At 37.1% G+C, this 26,534-nt stretch overlaps 1 protein-coding gene across 3 annotated transcripts in view; it reads right to left on the bottom strand.

Moving 5' to 3' along the window:
- The window catches only part of astn1 (astrotactin 1), a 1,266,263-nt gene extending 1,242,134 nt beyond the window's left edge, over nt 1-24,129 (bottom strand). For all 3 annotated transcript variants that reach the window (XM_051933197.1, XM_028811318.2, XM_028811317.2), the window contains exon 1: nt 23,546-24,129. In XM_051933197.1, coding sequence (XP_051789157.1) covers nt 23,546-23,852 — 307 coding nt within the window. In that variant the 5' untranslated portion in view covers nt 23,853-24,129. The remainder of the gene's footprint in view (nt 1-23,545) is intronic.
- Between the last annotated feature and the right edge of the window lie 2,405 nt (nt 24,130-26,534).

Genomic DNA, 26,534 nt, shown 5'->3' on the forward strand with positions numbered 1-26,534 from the left:
TAAATAATAAATGCACCCAAATCAAGTGCACTTAACTTTGTCATATTTAAACAAATCATTTCATAGCTGCAGCGTGGAATAAAATGACAACCCAAAAAGCAGTCAGTGAGAGGATTTTTCTGACACTAAAACTGAGATTTGAACCACAAAACTGGACAGCATAGCATGAGCTACTGAGGAACTCAAGTCTGGGGTGTCCACTTTTCAGAATATACAGTAGCTGTTTGGCAGTAATTGCAGCTGAGAAGAAAATGGTGCATTCACACTAAGACAGGCAGTGTTCAACCTACAGCAACGAACTGTGTTCAGCCATTGGGTTTTTATTATAAAATGTATCGTAACCCAGCAGGTTCTAATTTCTCAACTCCGCTTATATATTTAAACTACTTTTTAACTTACGACTGGTCATTTATCTTTATATGAGTCAAGAAGGATAGGATGTTAAGTTACAGAGTTTGTACAATGTACTGAGTATATGTCACAGATGGTAAAACTTCAATTCACATGTGAGGCCTCAAATGAAACATTTTGCTAGGTTAGGCCTCTATTTTACAAAAATGTTAAAACTAAAGAATGGTAAGTTCAAAGATAAGCAGATAAACTGATTCCATAACTGTAGGGTATAAACTACAAGAAAAGTTTATTCCTTTCAGTTTATTTAAAAGGAAAAGAAGAGCAGACATGATAGAAATGGCAACTTTTATTTTAAAATGTGTTCTTCAACTTAAAAATGGGAGCACAAATAAAAAAAGATCAAAGAAAATTTCAAATGAACATTGCAATGTTTATGTTTGCACAAGGACTGATAGATAGATAGATAGATAGATAGATAGATAGATAGATAGATAGATAGATAGATAGATAGATAGATAGATAGATAGATAGATAGATAGATAGATAGATAGATAGATAGATAGATAGATAGATAGATAGATAGATAGATAGATAGATAGATAGATAGATAGATAGATACTTTATTAATTCCCTCTGGGAAAAAGTAGGCACCAGCACATCAGTAAAAACTGTTAAATTATCAAAGCAAGGAGAACGAACTTAAATAAATTAATAGTAAAAAAGTACAAATGGGCCAGTTGTTATAGTGTTGGAAAATACAGTGGTGACCAGGTCATGAATCACTTGTATTGACTTGTCCTTCCATGAGAACCCTGAATACAATGAGGACTGATTGAGGTCATTTATGTCAGGTAGAATGCCCAGAGGGGACTGGGTGGTCTCGTGGCCTTGGAACCCCTGCAGATTTTTTTTTTCTCCAGTCGTCTGGAGTTTTTTTTTTTTTTTTTTCTGTCCTCCCTGGCCATCAGACCTACTCTTTCTTCATCATGTAAAGCACTTTGAGCTACATTATTTGTATGAAAATGTGCTAAAAAAATAAATGTTGTTGTTGTTGTTGACAACAGCAATATAAAATCTCATGGTGGTAGGAACAAATGATCTTCTAAATCACTCGTTTCTACAGCGCATTGAGAAAAGGTGACTGCTAAATTTACTTCTCTGACCCACCCAAAATGTTGTAGAGAGGGTGGCTGCTATTTTCAAGGATGGCCTGTAACTTCTTCCCCATACACCTTTCCACAACAATTCCAACTGAGTCTACAGTCCTACCCAGCACCGAGCCAGCCTTCATCACTAGTTTGTCTAGCCTCTTAGTGTTCTTATCTGCCATACTGCCTCCCCAACAAACAGTAGCAAAAAGAGTACACTGGCAACAAAGACAGCATTTCACTACATACTGTACATTGAATGACCTAAGTCTTCTAATGAAAAACAACTTGCTCTGCCCTTTCCCGTACAGGACATCTGTGTTTTTTCACAGACCAGCCCAGTTTGCCATCAGGGTGGACACCTAGATATTTATAAGTCCAAACCACCTCAATGTCCTCCTCTGGGATGTTGACAGGCTGAAGGGGGAACTTAGACCTGCAGAAACCCACAATCATCTTCTTGGTCCTTTTTGTGTTCAGAACCAGGCAGCTCTTACAGCTCCAGTCACTGGAAGCCCCAATCAGATTCCTCTATTCCCCTTCCTACCCATTCCTTATACATGCCACAATAGCTGTATCAGAGTACTTCTGAATGTGGCAAAAGTGCTTAACATGTTTTATCAGGTTAGGGTGGAAGTCACAGGGAACAAAAGCAGAAATTGAAAAGGCTTTTTGCTTGTGAGTTGACAGAAAAAATATTTGGTAAAGGTAGTACACTAAATTTGTTATACTGAACATCTTTCTTCACATTACAAGGACTGAGCCAAAGTTAATGTTGCCAATCTAAACACAAGTTAAAACAGTTTTGAAAAACCTGTAACTTTACAGATAATCACCTTACTGTAAATACTGCATTGAGGACAAAAATAACCAGTTTGCTGAAACAGCTTGAGTCTGCATTGAGAACACTCTACAAGGGAACTGTACTATTACCTAAAATACAACAGAAATTGAACTAAGTGAAACTTTGAGATGAGATGTGGCTAATATGAAACAAAATGGCACATTTAAGTATTTTTAAACTGTAACTTTAATATATCATTATTTTAATAATCTAGGATGATTCCTTTTCAAGCAAGTACAGTGGTACCTTGAGATACAAGTGCCCCAACATACAAGTTTTTTGAGATACGAGCCATCACTAGGTCAATTTTTTGCCTTGAGTTATGAGCCAAAATTCGAGATACGAGCCAATTTTGGTGACGTCACAGCCAGTTGGCATTGATTCCCGAGTCTTGCGTGTTCAGTTCACATGTTTACCACTCTGCAGAAGTATTTCTGTCGTGTTGAGTTTTCATTTTGTGGGTTTTTATTGGTACAGTTATTTAACTATCTGGCCCAACTACCTCTTCTACTGAAGTCTGTGAGGAATTCCTCCACTTTTTCCATAACAAAATTAAAGATCTAAATAATTCAACTAAAATATATACATCATCTGTTTATATCTCTCCCTGTTTTTCCACTCCATCCAGCTCCTTCTCTAAGTTCTCACCAGTCACATCTGCATTTGTTAATAACCTGCTTTGTAAAATAAAGCCGACTACTTGTGTACTGGACCCCATCCCCAGCACACTACTTAAATCCTGCCTTCATGCCATAATCCCGACTGTTACAACAATAATAAACTCATCCCTGGACACTGGCTCTGTGCCGCTCACTTTTAAAATTGCTTCTGTAATCCCAATGTTGAAAAAGTCTGGTCTTGATGCTAACAATCTTAACAATTTCCAGCCTATTTCCCACTTACCTTTCCTGTCAAAAGTTCTTGAGCGTGTTGTAGCTTGCCAACTCACCAATTACTTAACCTCTAATAACTTGATGGAACCCTTTCAGTCTGGTTTCAGGGCGCAGCACAGCTGCGAAAGTGCTCTGCTACAGGTAACCAATGATTTGCTTATGGCAGCAGACTCTGGACAAACCAACATATTAATTCTATTAGACCTCAGTGCAGCATTTGACACTGTCAGACATGACATCCTACTGTCCAGAATGGAGAACATGCTGGGTATCTCTGGCACTGCCCTCCAGTGGTTCAAGTCCTATCTGACTGATAGGCAAGAGTTTGTTAGTTTTGGCAACAGCAGATCCAGCTCAGTGCCAATCACACAAGGAGTTCCTCAGGGCTCTGTCCTCGGCCCTCTTCTCTTCTGTATTTACATGCTTCCCCTTGGCCATATTACAGTAATCCCTCGCTATATTGCACTTCGCCTTTCGCGGCTTCACTCCATCGCGGATTTTATATGTAAGCATATTTAAATATATATCGCAGATTTTTTGCTGGTTCGCGGATTTCTGCGGACAATGGGTCTTTTAATTTCTGGTACATGCTTCCTCAGTTGGTTTGCCCAGTTGATTTCATACAAGGGACGCTATTGGCAGATGGCTGAGAAGCTACCCAACGTACTTTTCTCTCTCTCTCTCTTGCGCTGACTTTCTCTGATCCTGACGTAGGGGGATTGAGCAAGGGGGCTGTTCGCACACCTAGACGATAGGGACGCTCGTCAAAAAATGCTGAAAGATTATCTTCACTTTGCTCCCTTCTGTGCTGCTGCTTCCTTTAAGCGACATGCTGCACGGTGCTTCGCATACTTAAAAGCACGAAGGGCATGTATTGATTTTTGGTTGTTTGTTTTTATCTCTCTCTCTCTCTGCTCCTGAAGGAGGGGGTGTGAGCTGCCGCCTTCAACAGCTTTGTGCCACTGTGCTTCGCATACTTAAAAGCCAAACAGCCCTATTGATTTGTTTGCTTTTCTCTCTCTCTCTGACATTCTCTGCTCCTGACGCGCACTCCTTTGAAGAGGAAGATACGTTTGCATTCTTTTAATTGTGAGAAGGAACTGTCATCTCTGTCTTGTCATGGAGCACAGTTTAAACTTTTGAAAAAGAGACAAATGTTTGTTTGCAGTGTTTGAATAACGTTCCTGTCTCTCTACAACCTCCTGTGTTTCTGCGCAAATCTGTGACCCAAGCATGACAATATAAAAATAACCATATAAACATATGGTTTCTACTTTGCGGATTTTCTTATTTCGCGGGTGGCTCTGGAACGCAACCCCCGCGATGGAGGAGGGATTACTGTATACGTAGATATGGGCTGGGTTATCATTTTTATGCAGATGATACTCAACTCTACTTCAATGTTAAAAGTGGAACTTCATCAGAGCTTTCTCAGCTCACAACCTGCCTTAATGAAATTAAAACCTGGATGGAGCAGAACTCTGTAAAATTAAATTGCAACAAAACAACTTCTGCAAATTGGGACTAAAATGCAACTTAATAAAATGAGCTCCTTCCCAGTCCATCTTGGCGGTGATCTCATCAGACCTGCCTCTACTGTAAAGAACCTTGGTGTCATTTTTGATTCCTCCCTCTCTTATTCCGCCCACATAAATCACATTAAGAAACTTTCTTACTTTCACCTCCACAACATCCCGTGTTCGCTCCTTCCTCTCCTTCTCTAATGCTTCGAAACTTGTCCATGCTTTTATCACATCCCGCATCGATTATTGTAATTCCGTACTGGCAGGTGCCCCTTCTAATCTTATATTACAGTTCCAGCTTATTCAAAACTCAGCTGCAAGAGTCCTTACTCAAACCAGCAGCAGCGAGCACATCACACCCATCCTGCTCCATCTCCACTGGCTCCCTGTGTCTTACAGAATCGAATATAAAATCCTACTAATAACCTACAAAGCCTTAAACAGCCTCGCGCCAAACTACATCAGTGACCTTCTCCATCGTTATGTGCCTGCCCGCCCACTAAGGTCCTCTGATTCTGGCAATCTTGTTGTGTCCCTCACTAATCTACACTCCATGGGAGACAAGGCCTTCAGCTGTATAGTGCCCAGACTCTGGAATGACCTACCAAAATTAATCAGGTCAGCTGACTCCATGAATTCTTTTTAAAAACAACTCAAAACTCATATGTTTAGGAAGGCTTTTAGCTCTACTTGACTTTATTACCCTTCTCTCAGTTTACCTCTCTGTCAAGATGCTCATGTAACCTGTATGTGTGTGTGTGTGCTAGACCATCAATTATGTTGTCTGTTAGGCTTTTACTCTGAATTCACTGTCGTAATCTTCTTTATTTATTTACTGTATCTGGTTTGTACAACGCTATATACTGTATACCCTGCCGTTCTTTCTTATATTCTGTAAGTGCCTTGAGCATGGGAAAGGTGCTATATAAATAAAATGTATTATTATTATATTATTATTCAATTTTTTTCGTATAACCATGAGTTCTAAGAAGGTGAGTGTAAAGAACAGTGGTGAGAAAAGGAAAAAGGTGATATCCATGGAATTAAATCGTGAGATAACAGACAAACATGAGGAAGGCATAAGAGTAATTGATTTGGCAACGCAGTACTATCACACTACTTCTACAATATGTACTATTCTGAAGCAGAAGGACTCAATAAAAGCTATAACTCCAGCTAAGGGCGTTACAATTATTTCAAACCTACGCAACTCTGTCCATGAAAAGAATGGAGAACCTGCTGTTTTTGTGGTTGACAGAAAAGCAGCTCGCAGGAAACACTGTGACAGAGACTATAATTTGCGAGAAGGCACGAGCCATTTAAGCAGATTTGCTGCAGCAGACCCCAGGTACTTCAACGCAGGAGGCTTCACAGGAACAGTTCAAAGCCAGTCGGGCCTTGTTCAAAAATTTCTGAAAAAGGCATTCACTCCATTGTCAGGCATGGTGAGGCAGCAAACTCTGATTCTAAGGCAGCTGAGGAATTTGTAAAAACCTTTGCTGAATTAATTGAAGCCAAAGGATATATCCCCCAACAAGTCTTCAACTGTAATGAGACACTGCTCTTCTGGAAGAAGATGCCAAGCAAAACTTACATAACGGCAGAAGAAAATAAGATGCCACGTCACAAGCCCATGAAGGATAGGTTGACCCTCGCATTGTGTGCAAATGCGAGTGGCGACTGCAAGATCAAGCTGCTGCTCATATACCACTCAGAAAACCACAGAGCCTTCAAGGTGGAGGGCAAACCCAAAGGCGTGGGTCACCTGGCAGTTTTTTGTGGAGTGGGTCAACTTGGTCTTGAGTCCTGCCGTTAAGAAATACCTTCTCGTCCTTGACAATGCTACTGCCCATCCACCAAACCCTGAGGACGACATCCTTGAGGAGTTCAGCTTTATAAAGGTTCTCTACCTTCCAGCCAACACCACCCCTATCCTACAGCCCATGGACCAACATGTGATCTCCCATTTCAAGAAACTTTTATGAAACACATGTTCCAACGCTACTTTGAGGTTATGGAGAGCACCAACCTTACTCTGTGAGTTCTGGAAGGATCACTACAACATTGTCATATGCCTCAAAATGACTGATTTGGCCTGGCAGGGTGTTACAAAAAGGACCTTGACCTCTGCATGAAAAAAGCTGTGGCCTGAGGCTGTGGCTGAAAGGGACTTTGAAGGATTTAGACCTGAAAAGAAAGTGCTGGAGGAGATTGTGTACGTCGGAAAGTCCATGGGCCTGGAGGTGGATGAGGGAGACATCAAAGAGCTTGTCGCCGCACATTCTGAGGAACTGATGACGGAGGAGTTGATGGAACTACAGACACAGCAACATACGGAGGTTCTGCAGGAGACTGGCATGCCAGAGGAGCCAGAGGCAGAGAAAAAGTTTTGGACTTTATTGAAAAGAAACACCCTGAAAAAGTTGCAACTGGTCATGCAGCGCCACTATTTAATGACACTTGCCTAACTCATTTCAGAAACATTCTAAAGGGGAGGAAGAAACAAAGCTCCTTGGACAGGTTTCTATTGAAACACCCTGCGAAAATGTGGCAAAAAAGAGAAAAACTAGTGAAAAAGAAAATTAAGTTAAACAAAAGTGAAATGAAAGAAAAAATTTATACAATACGCTAATCGGCTCTGCCAACATCTGTTTATTTCTTTAGATTCTCTTTTATGTATTACATTTTATTTTGTTTGTATACAATATTTGTTCATTATGAATACATTTTTCTTATGTTGAAAACATTTAACAAAAAATTGGGGTGGTTTTTTTGGGGTGGCACGAATTAATCTTACAAGCTCGGTCACGAAATGAATTAAACTTGTATCTCAAGGTACCACTGTATAAATTCAACAACTGATGTAAAGACTCCAGAGGCAAAAGACATTTCTGGGCTATGAACTGACATTGGCCTCATGTATATATATGCACAAAAAAATCCAGATGGATAAAACTGTGCAGATGCCAAGTTCCACGCACTTCCCCTTTATAAATCCCAATGAATGTGAAATTTAATGTACGTGTACGTGCCTATGGCCCCACCCCAACTCCTCTCTGAATTTTGCATAATTGAATATGCAAATCTATATAAATAGCCCCTTCCATTCAGTGTTTTATTAAAAGGCAATGGCAAAAGCACATGGAAAAAAGAAGAATTTCAGAAAATGCAAAGAAGAGACAAGACAAAATGTACCATTTGTTGGCTTGAGCAGTGGTATAAGCAATGAAAGGAAGTTATGGAGTGATAGATTGAAACACTCAAAAGTTCAAGTTCAGAAAGTCACACAGTGCCCAAAATAAAAAAGAAGTGATCACATATCAAAGTTGGCATAAAAAGGCAAATCACATTCCACCATCTGTTTATTCTGTTTCAGACAATATTATAAAAACTGACCCCCGGCCCGAGGACATGACCCCAGGCGGTAATGGTGTTGCTGTGCAAAATGGATTTAATTTAATGGTAGAGTAAAATATCCTAAATAGCAAAGAATTGAGTAGAGTTTAGACCAGAAAATATTGATATCATGTTTCAAATGATAAACCACATTGGAAAAAAAGGGATGTTTCAGACCCTTCCTGTGATACAAAAAAGGTAATCCAAGCACAATTAACAGACATTTAATTTTCTGTCTTACGTTTGGTTTGGGATGCTTTGTTGACACTGTTCTACTGTTATCCAGTGACTTTTTATGGCAATTCCAGGGATAATATAACTTAAAACATTCCATCTTGGTAGTGAGGAGAGCTATTGTTTTCAGCGTGTTACAGACTAAATCATTTGATAGGGAGTAAGCATCCGCCATACAAAGATGTAAGTGTTTCACTTTTCTGCCAATTGGATTCTCTGAAAACCTAATTAGAATCTGTCTGTGTAAATGTCTATGTAAATAAGCCTTATTGTGTTGATATTTTAACAGGCTTCTTACTAACAGATGACACTGTTGATTGGGCCCTTTGTTTTTGATTTGATTTTCTTTAGACTCAGTCTTCTGTTTTTTAACCTACCACTTCTGTATTACAACTACAGTTTTTATCTAACAATCATGCCTTTTTCTGAAATGCTTAGGGATTTTGCAATAATTATCCATTGTAGACAATGTTTTTGCCTGCAGATTTGGAATTCTATTTATTACCTGATAGAATACTTACTTCCCTTGACCAAAGCCAAACCTGTCCCCTAGTCTAGGACTACCAGACTTAGAAAGTCATGTCTGTTACAATACAAACAACCAAAAAAGTGAAAAAAAAGTATAAAGGTATCTAGTGTATATACTTTCAGAAAAAAATCAGTTAATTATTCACACTCAAATTTATTTGGTGACAGATTAAACATAGATATAACCAGAAATACAAGTCAGAGCGTCTCAGCTGAAACCAGAATTTGACTCATTGAATGATAATTCTTCGGAATTCTAGGCAGAAATAAAATGGTCACTGCAAGAAAAAGTTGTGAGCTGCTATAACATTAATGGTCACCACAAGAATAGGCAATTTGAAAGGCACAGAACAACTGATGCTAAAGGAATTGTCTGACTGCATAAACAATCAAAAAGCTGCAGGAGCTGCTTTGTTTATTTGAGTAGTTGTAAAGACAAGCATAAAGAAGTACAGAGGCACAAATATAAGCAACAGCCAGTAATGCTGAACGTTGAAGGCTAAACCAATATTATATGGTTGCCTCTTCAACTGTGCAACATGATGAAATAAAAAAAAATAATTTAGCTACTTAACACACAGAAAAGGATTCTGCCACTGCCTTGGACTCAAACATGCAGTACTAAGAAAACTGACCCATTTTCAGCTTAGCAAATCAAATGACATACAGGAACCCAAAAATGTTCTGCCTATGGAGGAATGGCTAACTGGAAATAACTAAAAACCAACCCAAAAGTTCTTACTTCTTTATCTAGAACTAATACTCAGTCCAGGATTTTCTTTCTTGTATTCAAAACAAAGCCAATCAAAAACAAAAGTATTTTCTCTTTATTTTTTGCAGTAAATAATCAGTGTAATTGCAGTGTTCTCAATTCTGATTTATAAGGTAACAAAAAAATGAAACCAAATAAAAAATTTAAAAGACTCTTCTGTCATTTTGAAACAAACAACCTATGTGTAATAACTGCAGCACGAGGGAGTTTGAGAGCGTAGGATATAAACAAGTAAAAAGAAAAAGGGACATAACTTGGAGATCAAAAAAAAACAAGTGTCAAAATAACAGATGAAAACTTCAAGATCAAAATTAATGTCAAAAACCAAAGGCTGTTTAGAATAGATGTTTCCTATGAATAAAGACATTTTGAAAAGGGAATTTGAATATACAACTTGGATAAGGAAGTGAAGTCCTGAATGACCTTTAATCCCATCACATCATTTCCTGAAGGTCATGACCTCCAGGGACACACCCTTAACAGTGCATGAAGTGGTCCTAAAAACACAAACTCAACAACAGTGTTGATAATTAAAATACAAAATGGCAGTCAAACCAGTCCAAACAATCTCATAACTCTTAAAGCAAATGGAATTAAAAAAAAAATAAAACTCCTAAAATGAGTGTCAGATCTTAAACTCCATAGAGAAAAATATACAGAAAAAAGAAACATTGTGAAAGACTGAGTATCAGAGGCTAAATATCCATTCCTTTAGGGGCAGAACAAAAAGAAAGTAATTAGGCAGGCACAAGTCTGTTACATGCAGGCATAAACATTTCTTCACTAAAATGCAATACAAAAGATCAAAGTCTGAATTCCAAAAGAATCTCTGCCTAAGAAAAGCATGATTTCTTTGTCTGTTTATTACTTTTTTATTTATGACCCTTTTTTAAAATAGCAGTGTGGTGGTGTTACATACTGCATCAACTATAAGGCTGGCAGCAGGTGCCATTGCTAGCAACAACATAGTGGTGCCCTTTGAAATAATATGCAAAATAGCAAAATAATATATCACAACAAAACAATAGCTTTATTGTGTTCATAAAAATTACTTATGAATGCTTTGAAATTACTTCAGGTTTTTTTGTCTGTCATCTCCTGACTCGCCAGTACGAGAAAACCCACACGTATGATATACCATTTTATTCCTCTTGATGTCTGTGCAAGATTTTGAACTTTTTGGGGTTTCTTCTATTTTTGGTCCTCTAGACCTGAAAAAAAAACTCATTTGTAAGCCATTTTTGGAGAATATTTTTATGCAGTAAATTACGCCCTTATGATAAAGAGTAAATCAACAGGTGTCGTCTGCAAAAATGATCAAAAGCATCTGAAGTTGTGCATACCACATAAGCCAACCCCAGGAGTTCACCCTGTAGGGGGATACAAGCGGTTAAATTACTCCTTTTTACAAAACATTGAAAAACTGGGGATCAGTAACATAGACATATGGAATGTCATTTAATGCTATTTTGAGGTTGCTGGTCATGAATATAGTAATATTTTTGATATCTGATTCTTTACTGGTGGTCCTTGCCCTCTAAGAGACACTTTTGAGAAGGTTAAGAATACCAAATTTCAATCATATGCATGTGTGGCATTGTTTTAAAGGTCAGTGATCATGAATATGATAATATGTTTGATTTTAGATCCTTTACTGGAGACCTAGACCTCTACACACCTCTATCAGATGGAGAAAAATGACATATGTCTACTACAATAAAAATGTCTGGACTTTAAACATTTGAATTGAAGCACACATTTTAATTTTTCAAATATATGATGTAACATTTCTTGTCGTTATGTACTTTATGTACTCATGAAGTAAATAAACACATTTCTTATGAACACACCAAACTAGAGTGGCTTTTACTAATTCAGACTAGGGCTGAAACAATTCCTCGAGAAACTTGAGTATTTCAATTACTAAAAATCTTTTGCTTCGAAGCTTCGTTTAATCCATACAACTACACCTCAGCGAGCGAAATGTATTTCGCGAGGATGATTATTAGCACTGCACAAGGCGCTTACTCTGTGGATATGTGACGTGAAGACACGATTTGATGCCACAGATTGCAAAATGGAGAAAGAGAAATAGTGTGGAGCAAAGCAAAGAGAAAACAATAAAAAGTGTAAAAAGTTTGAGATTATTCCCAACTGAAAACAAACAAAACTCTGTATAGTATGTCAACTGTAAAACCAAACTAGCCTACCATAATAGTACAACGTCAATGTTTCAGCATCTCAGCAGGAAGCATCCAGTCCACAGTAGTTAGGTTGAAACTTGTAGTTCTGAAAATTAAGCTGCACAGCTTAAAGGCAGTTTTAATGTGTTTCTATTATTATTATTGATTTTTGCCTTTGTTTTAGGCTGTATGTATTCCTTTTTAAAGTACTTTGTAATTGATATATTTTTGTATTGTTTTATTTTTGTGATTCAATGTTTTCTTTAAAATGCAGAACGTAATATGGCACTTAAATGCGCTAAATGGATTTAGTTTTGACAAATAATTTTATTGTATGCAATTTAAGCAATAACAACTTTGTTTCACTAGAAAGGAAATCAATTAGCTGTTTGTTTTAAGTGAGCTGTCTTACCTTTTTGCATATTTACTATTTATCTTAAATAAAGCAAAAGTATTTATCTGATTGCTTGAATAACTGATGGAATAATCGGTAGAATACTAAATAAATAATCAATTGCTGTGGCCCTAATTCACACTTTTTATCATGAAAAGTCGTATACAATAAAACTATAATGGCTGTGTAGAGTGGAGAAAAATAGATACTCGGAAAGACAAAATAATTCCACAAAATTAGCTAAAATGGTTATCGGACAAAGAAGGTGACAAAGAAAAAGTTAATAAAGGCCCTTCTCCCTAACTCTACTAAGAGTTTTTGAACTGATATATTGAAGATTTTAGATATCCAAACATCTGTGTGTGATTAAATGTGTGCCACTGGTTTTAATATCGAGCATAAGTGACATAAGGTCAGCCTTTTATCACATGCCTAGTAACAGGTAATGATACAACAAATAAGATGGCACATTCTGTAAAAGATAATTGAAAAGTAAAATTGCTAAACATAATAATTAGATGAAATTAAGTAAAAAAATGAAACAGCAAGAGTTCATGACAAAAACTATTCTAAAATTATAAACTAGAATCTGTTAAATGAAAATGACAATAACTGCAATATTAAAGCAGGAGAAAAGGAATACCACAAAGAACACAAATTAGAGCAAGTGCTAGCTACAGTAGACTACCCGTGGGAAAAGCTGACTGTAAACACATATTCACACACAAACACAGGGTCACTCTAAAGTCACCAATTAAACTAACCTGTTTTTGGAATGTGGGGGAAAAAACAGAGAAAACCAAAATGTATCCAGAAATCAACTGAACCAGGAGGCCATGAGGCAGCCGGCCACTATGGCAGAATAACCTTCAAGTGAAAGTCAGGTATTCATATTGTGTCTAAATAAGACTACCTCTTGAATATTCCAGGAAAAAAAATCAGGATGTTTAGCAATGCTAAATTATTATAATAACAAGAATATCTATTCATAAATTACAAGCTTTCATCCTCACAACTGGCCCTCATGATAGTCACATACTACAACGCAGTAAAGTCTGTAAAATAAATTAAACAAAGCAGTTTTATAGAAAAAAACTCCCAGAGAGGCTATTTGTTTTGTTTTAATCAATACCACAAGACAAGGAATTCCCAATAAATGTCCTCATCATGAAATCTTCATTCTCTTTTTCATATTAAATAGCTAGCAGGAGTAAACATAAGAATGTTCCACTGAGATAATATATTGTATCTCCAAATTTGTTGAATGCACATGGTAATAATAAATGAATGCAAAGTTTACAGCACTATTAAACTTTAATAAATACTAATCAAAATACCATTATTTTGTACAATAATGTAAATACTAAAAATTGTTTAATAATTTAGCATAAGCCCCAGACAGTGCCAGGAAATGTTACTTTCAAAAGTAACTTAGTTACATTACTCATTACTTACAAAAAGAGGATCTAAATATGTTATATTTATTTATAAAAAATATATAAAATATTAATATAAAATATAATGCATTACCAAAAATGTGCTACTTTTGTTTTACTTTTTCTTCTTTCGCATGAAAAATTTCCTGCTTCACTGACCATCATTTGTTACTAAATCCACATCTCATAAATGCACCTTCATGAAACTGACCATAAACACATCGAAATGTGATGATTATCTTGTATTTTATAAAACGTTCAGTCCTTTATATGCTGTGAAGTAAATAACATCCATCCACTTTTTTCCATCCCCAGTGGAAGACCCCAAAGATTTACAGTATAAACACCAGATCACACTGTTTGAGTATATCTATAATAAATAACTGGAAGAAAACTAAACTGACACTTCATTTATAGGTTTCTGTTACTGGACTGCATGCAGCACACTCTTCTCTTTAAATCATTTTCCCTTGATTGCCCACTACACGCGTGCTTAACCTCTTCCTCAGTAACTATTACCAGATGGCCAAAACACAAGTGTGTGCAATGTTCCTAAATAAACACAATACTTTTGCAAAACAGCATAGTAATTTAATGGGAATTAGCTTAAGCAGTAATGCAGTAACGCATACCTTTTTTCTTAAGTAACACAGGTACTGTATTTTTATATCAATTAAATAAATATTGCATTTCATTACTTGTTACTTTAAAATGCAATCTGATTACAGGATAGCGCTTTGAGTACTGAGAAAAGCGCTATATAAATGTAATGAATTATTATAATGTATGTTAATTTTAAACACATTACCCTCAACACTGCTGCTGGAGTTGTTCTTATGAGAATTTGTGTCAAAGATTGCTTATAATGAAAAAATCTGTAACACAAATGGACCTCCATGGGAGAATCTTTGCATGTGTAGCAAATGCAAGATATAAATGATAGGACTTGGAGTGAACAAGGAAATCATATATTTATTTATTTATTTTACTTATGTCATTTATTGAATGGGTAACGTTCAGCATCAAAAATACAGTTAGGTCCATAAATATTTGGACAGAGACAACTTTTTTCTAATTTTGGTTCTGTACATTGCCACAATGAATTTTAAATGAAACAACACAGATGCAGTTGAAGTGCAGACTTTCAGCTTTAATTCAGTGGGGTGAACAAAACGATTGCATAAAAATGTGAGGCAACTAAAGCATTTTTTGAACACAATCCCTTCATTTCAGGGGCTCAAAAGTAATTGGACAATTGACAATCAAAGGCTATTTCATGGGCAGGTGTGGGCAAGTCCGTCATTATGTCATTATCAATGAAGCAGATAAAAGGCCTGGAGTTGATTTGAGGTGTGGTGCTTGCATGTGGAAGATTTTGCTGTGAACAGACAACATGCGGTCAAAGGAGCTCTCCATGCAGGTGAAAGAAGCCTTCCTTAAGCTGCGATAACAGAAAAAACCCATCCGAGAAATTGCTACAATATTACGAGTGGCAAAATCTACAGTTTGGTACATCCTGAGAAAGAAAGCAAGCACTGGTGAACTCAGCAACGCAAAAAGACCTGGACGTCCACGGAAGACAACAGTGGTGGATGATTGCAGAATCATTTCCATGGTGAAGAGAAACCCCTTCACAACAGCCAACCAAGTGAACAACACTCTCCAGGGGGTAGGCGTATCCATATCCAAGTCTACCATAAAGAGAAGACTGCATGAAAGTAAATACAGAGGGTGCACTGCAAGGTGCAAGCCACTCATAAGCCTCAAGAATAGAAAGGCTAGATTGGACTTTGCTAAAGAACATCTAAAAAAGCCAGCACAGTTCTGGAAAAACATTCTTTGGACAGATGAAACCAAGATCAACCTCTACCAGAATGATGGCAAGAAAAAAGTATGGAGAAGGCGTGGAACAGCTCATTATCCAAAGCATACCACATCATCTGTAAAACACGGTGGAGGCAGTGTGATGGCTTGGGCGTGCATGGCTGCCAGTGGCACTGGGACACTAGTGTTTATTGATGATGTGACACAGGACAGAAGCAGCCAAATGAATTCTGAGGTCTTCAGAGACATACTGTCTGCTCAATTCCAGCTAAATGCAGTCCAATTGATTGGGCGGCATTTCATGATACAGATGGACAATGACCCAAAACATACAGCCAAAGCAACCCAGGAGTTTATTAAAGCAAAGAAGTGGAAAATTCTTGAATGGCCAAGTCAGTCACCTGATCTTAACCCAATTGAGCAGGCATTTCACTTGTTGAAAACTAAACTTCAGACAGAAAGGCCCACAAACAAACAGCAACTGAAAGCCGCTGCAGTAAAGGCCTGGCAGAGCATTAAAAAGGAGGAAACCCAGCATCTGGTGATGTCCATGAGTTCAAGACTTCAGGCTGTCATTGCCAGCAAAGGGTTTTCAACCAAGTATTAGAAATGAACATTTTATTTCCAGTTATTTAATTTGTCCAATTACTTTTGAGCCCCTGAAATGAAGGGATTGTGTTAAAAAAAATGCTTTAGTTGCCTCACATTTTTATGCAATTGTTTTGTTCACCCCACTGAATTAAAGCTGAAAGTCTGCACTTCAACTGCATCTGAGTTGTTTCATTTAAAATTCATTGTGGTAATGTACAAAACCAAAATTAGAAAAAAGTTGTCTCTGTCCAAATATTTATGGACCTAACTGTAGATAAAGAACAAAAGAATCAGGAACATACAAAAGCCTTTTCACAGCAGTGTATACATGTACAGTACATGTACAGTACTACATCAAGTCAAATTGAGTAGCTATTTAATGAATTATGACACTACTAATCCATGCTAATGAGTAAAATGGACTGTGGTTGTTTTTCAGAAACTTTATGTATTGTGAAATCTATTTATCTAAGATTTTAATGAACTTATGAGGATATCATAAACCACAGTGTGATCAATGGGTTTCTGTCATTTGCTGTCACAAATTGCTACACCTCACACAATTCTCTTGCCAGTGACCAAGCTGTACTGCTAGAAACAAAATAAAACATGCAACCACATTATTGAATTCAAGCACGAAATCTCAAACACAAAGGCTGCTTATAAAGTATGAAAGTAATGATACAGGACATCCTGTTGATATATGCAGACATATTGGCTAACATCTACAAATGAACAGAAAGCACAAAGGCAAGAAAGTGAGAATGTGGTGATGGCAGCAGGCTAGAAAGATGAAACGAGTGCTGAAGAAACATGTCAGTTGTCTTGTAAATCTAAGCTTTGCCAGGGAAAACAACATACAGCAGTGATTATTTCAAGAAAAACACAGTGAAGAAAGTGGAGATAACAAGCACAAGGAATTGGTTACTTTATTGCTGTAATTTACCGTTGTCCACTGACTGAAGAATAGCAAACATGATTGTTTTCAATTGAATGGGATATCGGCAGATGAATTTGAAGGGTTTAATTTAAAACTTTTAGTTGCACATTAGTAATATGCCATATTCTGATGCAACAAAACCCCACATTTAAAGTCAATATACAGTAATTTGTATACAATATACTTATGACACTAATAATATACTTATTGTTCTGTTTGCTTCTGGACTCATCAACCCAAGTGGACTAAACGATGGATGTGTAAAATAAAAACATAATCAAACCCTTTTATCTGAATATGATAATGACTGGCGGAGAAGTGTCTGTATTGTGCTCACTCTATACAGCATTATCTATAACAGCACATACTGTATAGTAAGGCTCAACCCTTATAGTAACACAGTTTAATGTTTTCTTAGAACATTGTTTTTTATTTTAAAGATAATTTCTATATTATAAACAAAAAATTGAAATGTAAGATACAACGCTTTTTTAAAAAATTAACTTTGTACATTTGAATTTGTGTAGCATATTTGTAGAAGGGCACCACAGTGGACAGAAATTCAGCAACCCTGTCTGAATCTCCTGCCACCAAGCACAGAATATATGAGAATATATCATTCTAATGAATTTATCAAATATGAAACATGTAATAAGAAGAAAAAACTTATTATTTAAAAACAAAGAAAAATGAGGTGTGCTAAACATAAATTCCTTTGGATGTGCCCTACTTGCCTTATTAAATTTAAGGTTTTCATCTTCTGTTATTTGCTTTTCTTGGCTTAACTAGGCAGACATTATTCTTCCTAAGCACTTGTTATAAGTCACCTCTATACTTTTATTCAGACTCATAAAATGACACTTCTGCTGATAGTATTTAAACCTGTAGCTCTGCACAACTTTAGATTAGCTGTATGCCTGACTTATAAAAACAGCTGTAGGTGCTTAACAATTAAATAAAATCAATTAAACTTTTAAAGTAACCAATTAAAATAATCAATCTTTTCCCGAGGATACTCAGCTTTTTCCTATGCCAAATACATAGAGCCAGTTTTTACAGCAGCAGACACTCTTTTAGTAGGTGATGAAATAACAGGAACTTTTCCTACAGTCATCAGTCAGTCAGTCATTCTCCAACCCGCTATATCCTAACACAGGGTCATGGGGGTCTGCTGGAGCCAATCCCAGCCAACACAGGGCGCAAGGCAGGAACAAATCCCGGGCAGGGTGCCAGCCCGCCGCAGGGCACACACACATACACACACCCACACACCAAGCACACACTAGGGACAATTTAGGATCGCCAATGCACCTAACCTGCATGTGTTTGGACTGTGGGAGGAAACCGGAGTACCCAGAGGAAACCCACGCTAACACGAGGAGAACATGCAAACTCCACACAGGGAGGACCTGGAAGCGAACCCAGGCCTCCTTACTGCAAGGCAGCAGTGTTACCACTGCGCCACCGTGCTGCCCTTTCCTACAGTGTTAGTGATTTTTTTTTGCATTCAAGGCACAATTTACATAATTGCGCTAATGGACACATACTTATCAAACCCTATTATATTTTTTTTATACTTTGGTCTGTTATAGTATCATTTATTCAATAAAGATTTATATTTACCTGCATTGTAAGTGTATTAAGAATAAAGTGACACAAGAAGTGCAAGGATAAGAAGAGTATGAAACCAAAATATAAATGTGATCAGAAACAGATGTCATATTTGACTATCTATTACTTTCATTTATTAGGAAATTTTGCAAAATGCAAAGCACCAGTAAGGTCTGATAAATCTTCTAAATTTCATCTGATATGCCTTTCAACCGATCTAAACTCTTGCCGGATGTATATTTATTAACTTAATAATTAGACATTCAGCTAAAAGCTAGTGAAAAAAATCTAACTTAAAAAATACATTTTAAAGTTTCACTTAACATTATCAAGCATAATTAGAACTACTGTGAGGAGCAGAGCCAAAACAATGGAAAAGTCTATTCTGCCAATAACTGAGACACTCCACTCAACATTATCTAACAGCTGAAAACGCTTCGTAGAGTAACTTTTTTGATAACTGTGACAATCTTGGTAGTCAAGTGTTGCCAGATTTATTAACTTTTTTATGTTTTTTGTGAAGTTATTGATTATGGCCTCAGAGTAAATAGGAGACATTGGATCTTTGCCATAGGAAAACATAACATTCTCAAATCTGCTTAAACCAATTTAGTTTTTTGTGGGGGGCTAGGCCCTGTCCTGAAAGCATCTGGCACAACCAAGAAATCAAATGTGGAAAGGGTGCTAATGTTACAAGGATGATATTAAGGATATGGGATGAAATCTAGAGTACAAAGTGGAAAACCCATGCACAAACAGCAAACATGTGCAAAATTTATGGACAATGCCCAGGCATGGAATTAAAACCCTGGTAGCTGGATCTGGGAGAGACAACAGCACTAACCACTGTGCAACCATGAAACCCAAACTTCAATGTATTCCAATAAAATCATATATACGATTGATGTTCAAAAAGTTTCCACACTTTTTTAACTCTATTTATTAAGAATTTCAAAGACAAATTACATCACTTTTCTACATAGTCACCTTTGTTTGTGATGCAATTTTCCCAGCGTCGTGCCAACTTTTAATGTCCAATTACTACTCCTCCTGCCTTCACCATTTCCACCAAAAATATAAAAGTGCGAAAACTTTTTGAATTTTCCTTGTATTACCCTGCACTGTAGTATATTTTTAAATGTCCATTACATTAGCTAAGTATATTGCATTAGTGTTTACTTTTTCCTACTATTAGAAAAGTGAAAAGCAAGAGTGAAAAGGAAAGTCTACAGGACAGTAGTGAGACCAGCTATGTTATATGGTTTGGTGACGGTGATACTGACCAGAAAGCAGGAGACAGAGCTGGTGGTAGCAGAGTTAAAGATGCTAAGATTTGCGCTGGGTGTGACGAGGATGGATAGGATTAGAAATGAGGACGTTAGAGGGTCAGCTCAAGTTGGATGGTTGGGAGACAAAGTCAGAGAGACAAGATGGCGTTGGTTTGGACATGTTCAGAGGAGAGATGCTGAGTATATTGGAAGAAGGATGCTAAGGATAGAGCTGCCAGGGAAGAGGAAAAGAGGAAGGCCTAAGAGAAGTTTTATAGATGTGGTGAGAGAGGACATGCAGGTGATGGGTGTGACAGAACAAGATGCAGAGGACAGAAAGATATGGAAGAAGATGATCTGCAGTGGCAACCCCTAATAGGAGCAGCCGAAAGAAGAAGAAGAAGAACAGTGAAATGCCTACTTAAAAAGTATATATATTAAACACATTTTAAAATATATTACATTTAGCACAGCATAAGAACATTCTGGCTTTTTTTTTTTTTTTTTTTTTTTTTCAAAATGCAATTTAGATGAAATGTAAGTCAATAAACCTAGAACATGGCACATTTTTAATTAATTTGGTTTAATTTAGAGATGTTTATAATTAATAGCATAATAATAACAATAATATAACCATAAAAAAGAAAAGAAAGGTGTTGATATCTACAAAAAATTTAATATGTATTATAATAATAAATAATAATAAGTATAAAGTTTATGAATCCTAAAGGAAAATAATAATTCAGGTAAAGCATTCAGATTATTTTAAAAGCTATAGTCTTCATTAAAAGTATTCTCAGAACAAGTCAGTGGCACTGTGAACGCATGCTTGTTGATTTTTTATCATACAGTATTTTATTGTGAAAGATAGAATTCTTACATTTTCTGTGCAAATCAGTGTTGCAAGTACTTTTGAGACACAGATGCCAGTGAAATGCTAACCCACTAACCTAATCTCATTATAGAAAAAAAAAATCTATACCAAGATGAATTTTGCTTAAGGCAGTAGGACAACAGTGAGCACTCACACCCGCTCTTTGGCAGATACTCTACTACTGTGAAATCTATTAATCCTATTTATGTGGGAAAGATGAAAATACAAAACAAAATGTTGCAAAAGAATTAGCACCTGCTCCAGGCTGCAGACTTTCCTGTCATTGTGATAAGGCTTGCATTTCAGATTAAGCCATTTTCTTAATTTGCTACATTTTTGTTATTCTATTGAAGCTGAGTCAACAGCACCATGGACAGCTACATATCTGCTATTCAAAATCATTTTAACAAACTGTGCTGCTTTAAATTAATTGAATAATATATTATAGCATAATTCTTTAAAAAATTAAATGAGAATGTCTTGGTTTTTATAAACTTTACATTTTTGCTATTGTAGGAGAGAATAAACATGTAAATGTATTAAAATACAATAAATGTATAATATTCATTAATAGGAATAAGGAATAACATGTTATTTTATGGGTGGCGCAGTGGTAGCACTGCTGCCTCGCAGTTAGGAGACCCGGGTCCTCCCTGCGTGGAGTTTGCATGTTCTCCCCGTGTCTGTGTGGGTTTCCTCCGGGCGCTCCTTTTTCCTCCCACAGTCAAAAGACATGCAGGTTAGGTGGATTGGTGATTCTAAATTGGCCTTGGTGTGTGGATGTGTTTGTGTGTGTCCTGTGGTGGGTTGGCACCCTGCCCGGGATTGGTTCCTGCCTTGTGCCCTGTGTTGGCTGGGATTGGCTCCAGCAGACCCCCGTGACCCTGTGTTCGGATTCAGTGGGTTGGAAGATGGATGGATGGATGGATGTTATTTTATTCATTTAGCTAGAATATTTTCCTGTATTGCTTCACGGTCATGTCATTAGTTATTATTTATATTTACTTATTTGGCTGACACCTTTATTCAAGGTGACTTACAACAGCTGAGATACAACTGGTTACATTTCCTTTGTTTTCCAGGTTGGAGCACAGGCAGGTGAAGTGATGTGGTCATGGTCACACAGTGTCAGTAGCGGGATTTGAAGTCCAAAGCCTTAACCTATACACCACATCTGGTTCAAGCTAAAGGACACATAGTGTTACAGTCTGACTTCAATGAAATGTTTAGAATAATCCATACAGTTTTTCTGTTACAAGACAGAACTCAGGACTTATTGATATTCAGCTTTAGAAAATAATTAAAATAATTAATATATCTAAAAATGTGTATATTTTGATTATCTATTACATCTAACTATTGTATTATTGCCTTTGTTTTCTTCATAAGTGATGATTTTGTTAGGCTTAAAATCCTGAGTTGTTCCAACTATATCTTTTATAAACCTCCTCACTGCATGTATGAATACATGTTAGACACCACAAAATAAAAGAAGAGAAAAACAGTATAAAATGCAATCTCTAATTGGCTTGCTGAACTCTACATGAACTAAACAGATCAGATAAACATAACCAATGTAAATCACACACAACAACCACCATGAAATTAACTGACTCCAAGTGAGGCCCCCTCCACTATAGAGGTAGGGAGGGAAGATAACGTTTTCTAAACATAGATTTACTTTTTACAAAAAATTGATTGTCTGGTGCACTGCAAAACAGAATATCTTACACACTATTTATTTTAGCAGAAAATTTTTTACCAATAATAAACATAATGTCTACTCCAAAAGTATTATTTACAAAGATTACATCAACAGTATGGGTAACAGGCCAATGCACCATTAAGTTTAATCTGTGCATTATCTAAAAACATTCATTATTATAGAGTTAAATGCTATAAAGACATGCCATTATAACAGGCAAACATCAATTATTGGAAATCAGATAGAAAGTGTCCAGTATACACCATAAGTCAAAAACATGACATGGAATTCAACTCTATTACGCAATATTCTGAAACCTGATATTGTTATTTTGACTTTAATATTTTAAGGACAACTTAAACACAACATCCACACTTAACTTCAGGCACGCAAACAAAATTGATCACCTGATGGAGAAAGCTAAGCAGACATTGGAGGAGATTATTGTGCATGCCTTACTCTGGCCTAAGACTAAATTTACCTGAATATCCTGACCACAATACAGTATAAAGAAAGCATACACACACATAAGTAACAAAGTGACGGTAAACTGCAGTTACAGTACATGCAGTGAACACATTGTTTTCATGATCAGCTGTGTTTCCTCACAGTGAAGGCCTAATACTTTTTAATAGGGAAGGTTTGACAATAAAATGCCCCATGCAATAATGTCAAAACAGTACATCATGTGTGCGAAGTGACAGGTAGCAATATGGTTTAAAGTATCTAAACAACACATGGACAAAGCGTTGTTCCATACGCATTATTAGTATTGTATACAGTAAGCATCATCACGTTTTATTTAATAACCACTTGCAGACTCAGCCTGGCAATATAAATAAGGCCTCGTGCCTTTTAAAACTATGAGCAATAATGTAATAAATAGGAAAAGCAGCGGCAATAGATAGATAGATAGATAGATAGATAGATAGATAGATAGATAGATAGATAGATAGATAGATAGATAGATAGATAGATAGATAGATAGATAGATAGATAGATAGATAGATAAGACGCTGTAGCTCACCAAGCACAAAAAAGGGAAGCTCGGTGTTTTCCAGATCGTCCACGACCACGATCTCTCCGGGAAAATCGTTTCTGACAGAAAAGAGGAGCTTCGGCTCGGAGGCGGAAGGGCTGTGCATGATGCTCAGATCGTTCTCCCTCAGAAACGGCAAGGCGGACACGGTGACGGTTTTCATTTTGCACTCCATATCCTGGGACTGATCCTCCTCAGCTTTCAAAAGCGGGATCCCTAAAAAGATAACGGAAAAAATCCCAAGGAAAGAAAAGCTCAGCCTCCACTGTACCGGTAGCCCCATCATCGCTGACATTCCGAGGCTCGGGATCTTCCTAGACGATGCAGCTGCAGTGAAAGTAAGGAGCAGGAGATGGAGGAGGAGTAGGAGGGGGGAGAAACGAGGCGATGATACAGCCGAAAAAAAGCAAAAAGGCAGGCAGGCAGGCACCGTCAGATCGCGAGGATTACAGGCTGCCTCTGCTCTCTGATCTTCTAATGCGCTCCTGGCTGCCTCCTCGAGCCGCGAGTGCGCGGCACTGCTGGCCTACATAAACTGCACGGATTCGTCTTCCCACTTCTTCTGCCTTCCTCAGGACCGCCAGGTTGACATTTGTGTAAAATTTGCGTGTTTCAGGGTGTTATATTGCACAGCATATTCCGTGGAGTCCGAATTAACGGCACCGAAGGGGCTGGATTTCATAGCAGGTACAATAATGGGAATACAAACTGCAGTTGTCGAGTGAATAAACTGTAATTGCTGAATGTTGTTTTGTGATTTACTTATAAATAGAAATATGCACATAATGAAACCAGAATGATTTCAGGTAAGCGGTTCACATTACTGCATGTATGAATATCACTAACCCTGTGGGTACAACCTCACTGACCCTGCAACACTGCATTGGTTTAAAACGCTTTCTTTACGTGTCAATTTGTAGTATTGTTATACACCCTTTCACTGTCTAATCACATCGACTTGAGAAGTGTGCATTGTTTTATTCAATGGACAAATAAAGTCAATAAATTCCAGAGACCTCTCTGTCCAGTACTGTCTTCCTTTGACTTGGATATGGACAGCCTTTCTCTTTGGAAAATAACAAAGCATACCAGTGGTGGTCCATAGTCATTGATGCCCTAGGTGAGGTTAAGCAAGTCACCCTCTTCATCACCCCTATGCCTTTCATGGACACAGAGTGTGCACAGCTAAAACATTGTGCACCATACTGTTTCAAAGATATTTTATACATCTACAACCAGTGATATCCAAGTTGTAATATCGCAAAAAAAACACACACACCTGTACAAAGGCATCTCTAATTGTATCAGGGTCTTTAGCCTCCATTATGGATGTCTAGATATAAATTATAAAGAGCGAGGTTGAGTCCCCCTTGGGGTTTCAAGGATGTTTATATTCACATATAACAATGAGGAGCCAGAGGAATACCTCAGACATACATACAGAATATCAAAGATGGCCTTTCATTCAAAGCAGCAGAAGTGGGAGCTGAATTAATAAGACAAAGTTTCTTTCTGCTAACATTGATGTTTCTGCTTTTGTGAATAAGGAAAAATGTAGCCCTAGTGTTGAATTTGAACAGCATTAGCTATCTGCCCCAATGGGATGAAAGTTAAAACTGGGGATTCCTTCTGTTGAATCAGTGTAAAAAAATCGACTCACTTCATAGTTTATCCTTTTTGCTGTGGTCTGTTGAAAGGGTTTTAAGAAAAGGTTCAGCTGTATTATAAATAAAAGAATATATAATATTAAAATATGTTAACTAACTACTGGGTCAAGTTTCATTTTTCAGTTCTGTTATTAATCCACAATATCTAACATAAAAACGTTTGCAATGAAATTCTAATATGACATACTTTTGTCTTTAGCTCTTGTCATTCTCTCTTTTTTACCTGAACAAAAAGCATCAGATGGCTTTGACCATCTTATAATCAATTATGAACTTTGCTGTTAAATAACAGCGAAGGTGGAGTGGTGGCTCTGTGGCTAGCGATCTGCACACACAATCGGAAGGTTGCCTGTTCAAATCCTGTAAATGTCAGAAGTGACTCTACTCCGTTGGGCCCTTGAGTAAGGCCCTTCACCTGCAATTGTTCTGTCCTGGGTATGACGTTAATCTGCATCCAGCCCTGCAAGCAGGCCCTGCAGGGAAAAACCTGGGGTTTGGTGGCAGAATTGGCACTCAGCCCACCATAAAAAACCTCACACTGTTCCATTCCATCTGAACTAGTGTGGTGCTGAGGTATCACCCGTTGCATGGTCGCACTCAGGTCCTAATCTGGGATCCTGAGGTGGTTTGTCGTGTGGTGGATGCGGCAATACAGTATGCTCCAAACCTCTCTCTCTCTCTCTCTCTCTGTTAAATAAACTTTGTTTCCTGCTGTTATAATGGATATATCATTAAGGCTTTGTCAATAAGTATTTGCCCCTTTCAATCAGTCATGTCCAACAAAGAATAAAATAACTGAACTTGCTACAAAATCTAGTTTATATTATTTATTTAATGTAATGATTTAGCTATTTAATTGAGACTCAGACAAAATGAGAAGCTTTGCACTGCATATCTGTTGAGTTGAATATAAAGGTAGACAAAAAGATCAAAAATTAGAACAAGATATGGAGAGGGAGCAATTGTGGTCAAGTAAATGTGACCAACGCAAAAATATGAGGAAAATCAAATGAAACCAAAAAACAAACATATAAAGAATTTACGGTCTTAATATTTTTTGAAGCATTAACTCCTATTACCTTGAAGATTTGTTTTGTTTTGTTGTTTTTTTTTTTTTTTGGAAATCAAAATCATGGATAACAGGATTATGTTGCAATCTTAAAGGTGATGAGGTCATGACGTGCAACTTCCTGCTGTCAAAATAGCATTGGAACAAGTACATTACAACTACATTACATTTTGTACTCTCAGGCAGAAAATGCCCACCGATGACAAAAACAAAACATAAAATGGCATTGAATACAACAACA

This window comes from Erpetoichthys calabaricus, chromosome 10, assembly GCF_900747795.2.
Source record: "Erpetoichthys calabaricus chromosome 10, fErpCal1.3, whole genome shotgun sequence".
Taxonomy (NCBI): domain Eukaryota; kingdom Metazoa; phylum Chordata; class Cladistia; order Polypteriformes; family Polypteridae; genus Erpetoichthys; species Erpetoichthys calabaricus.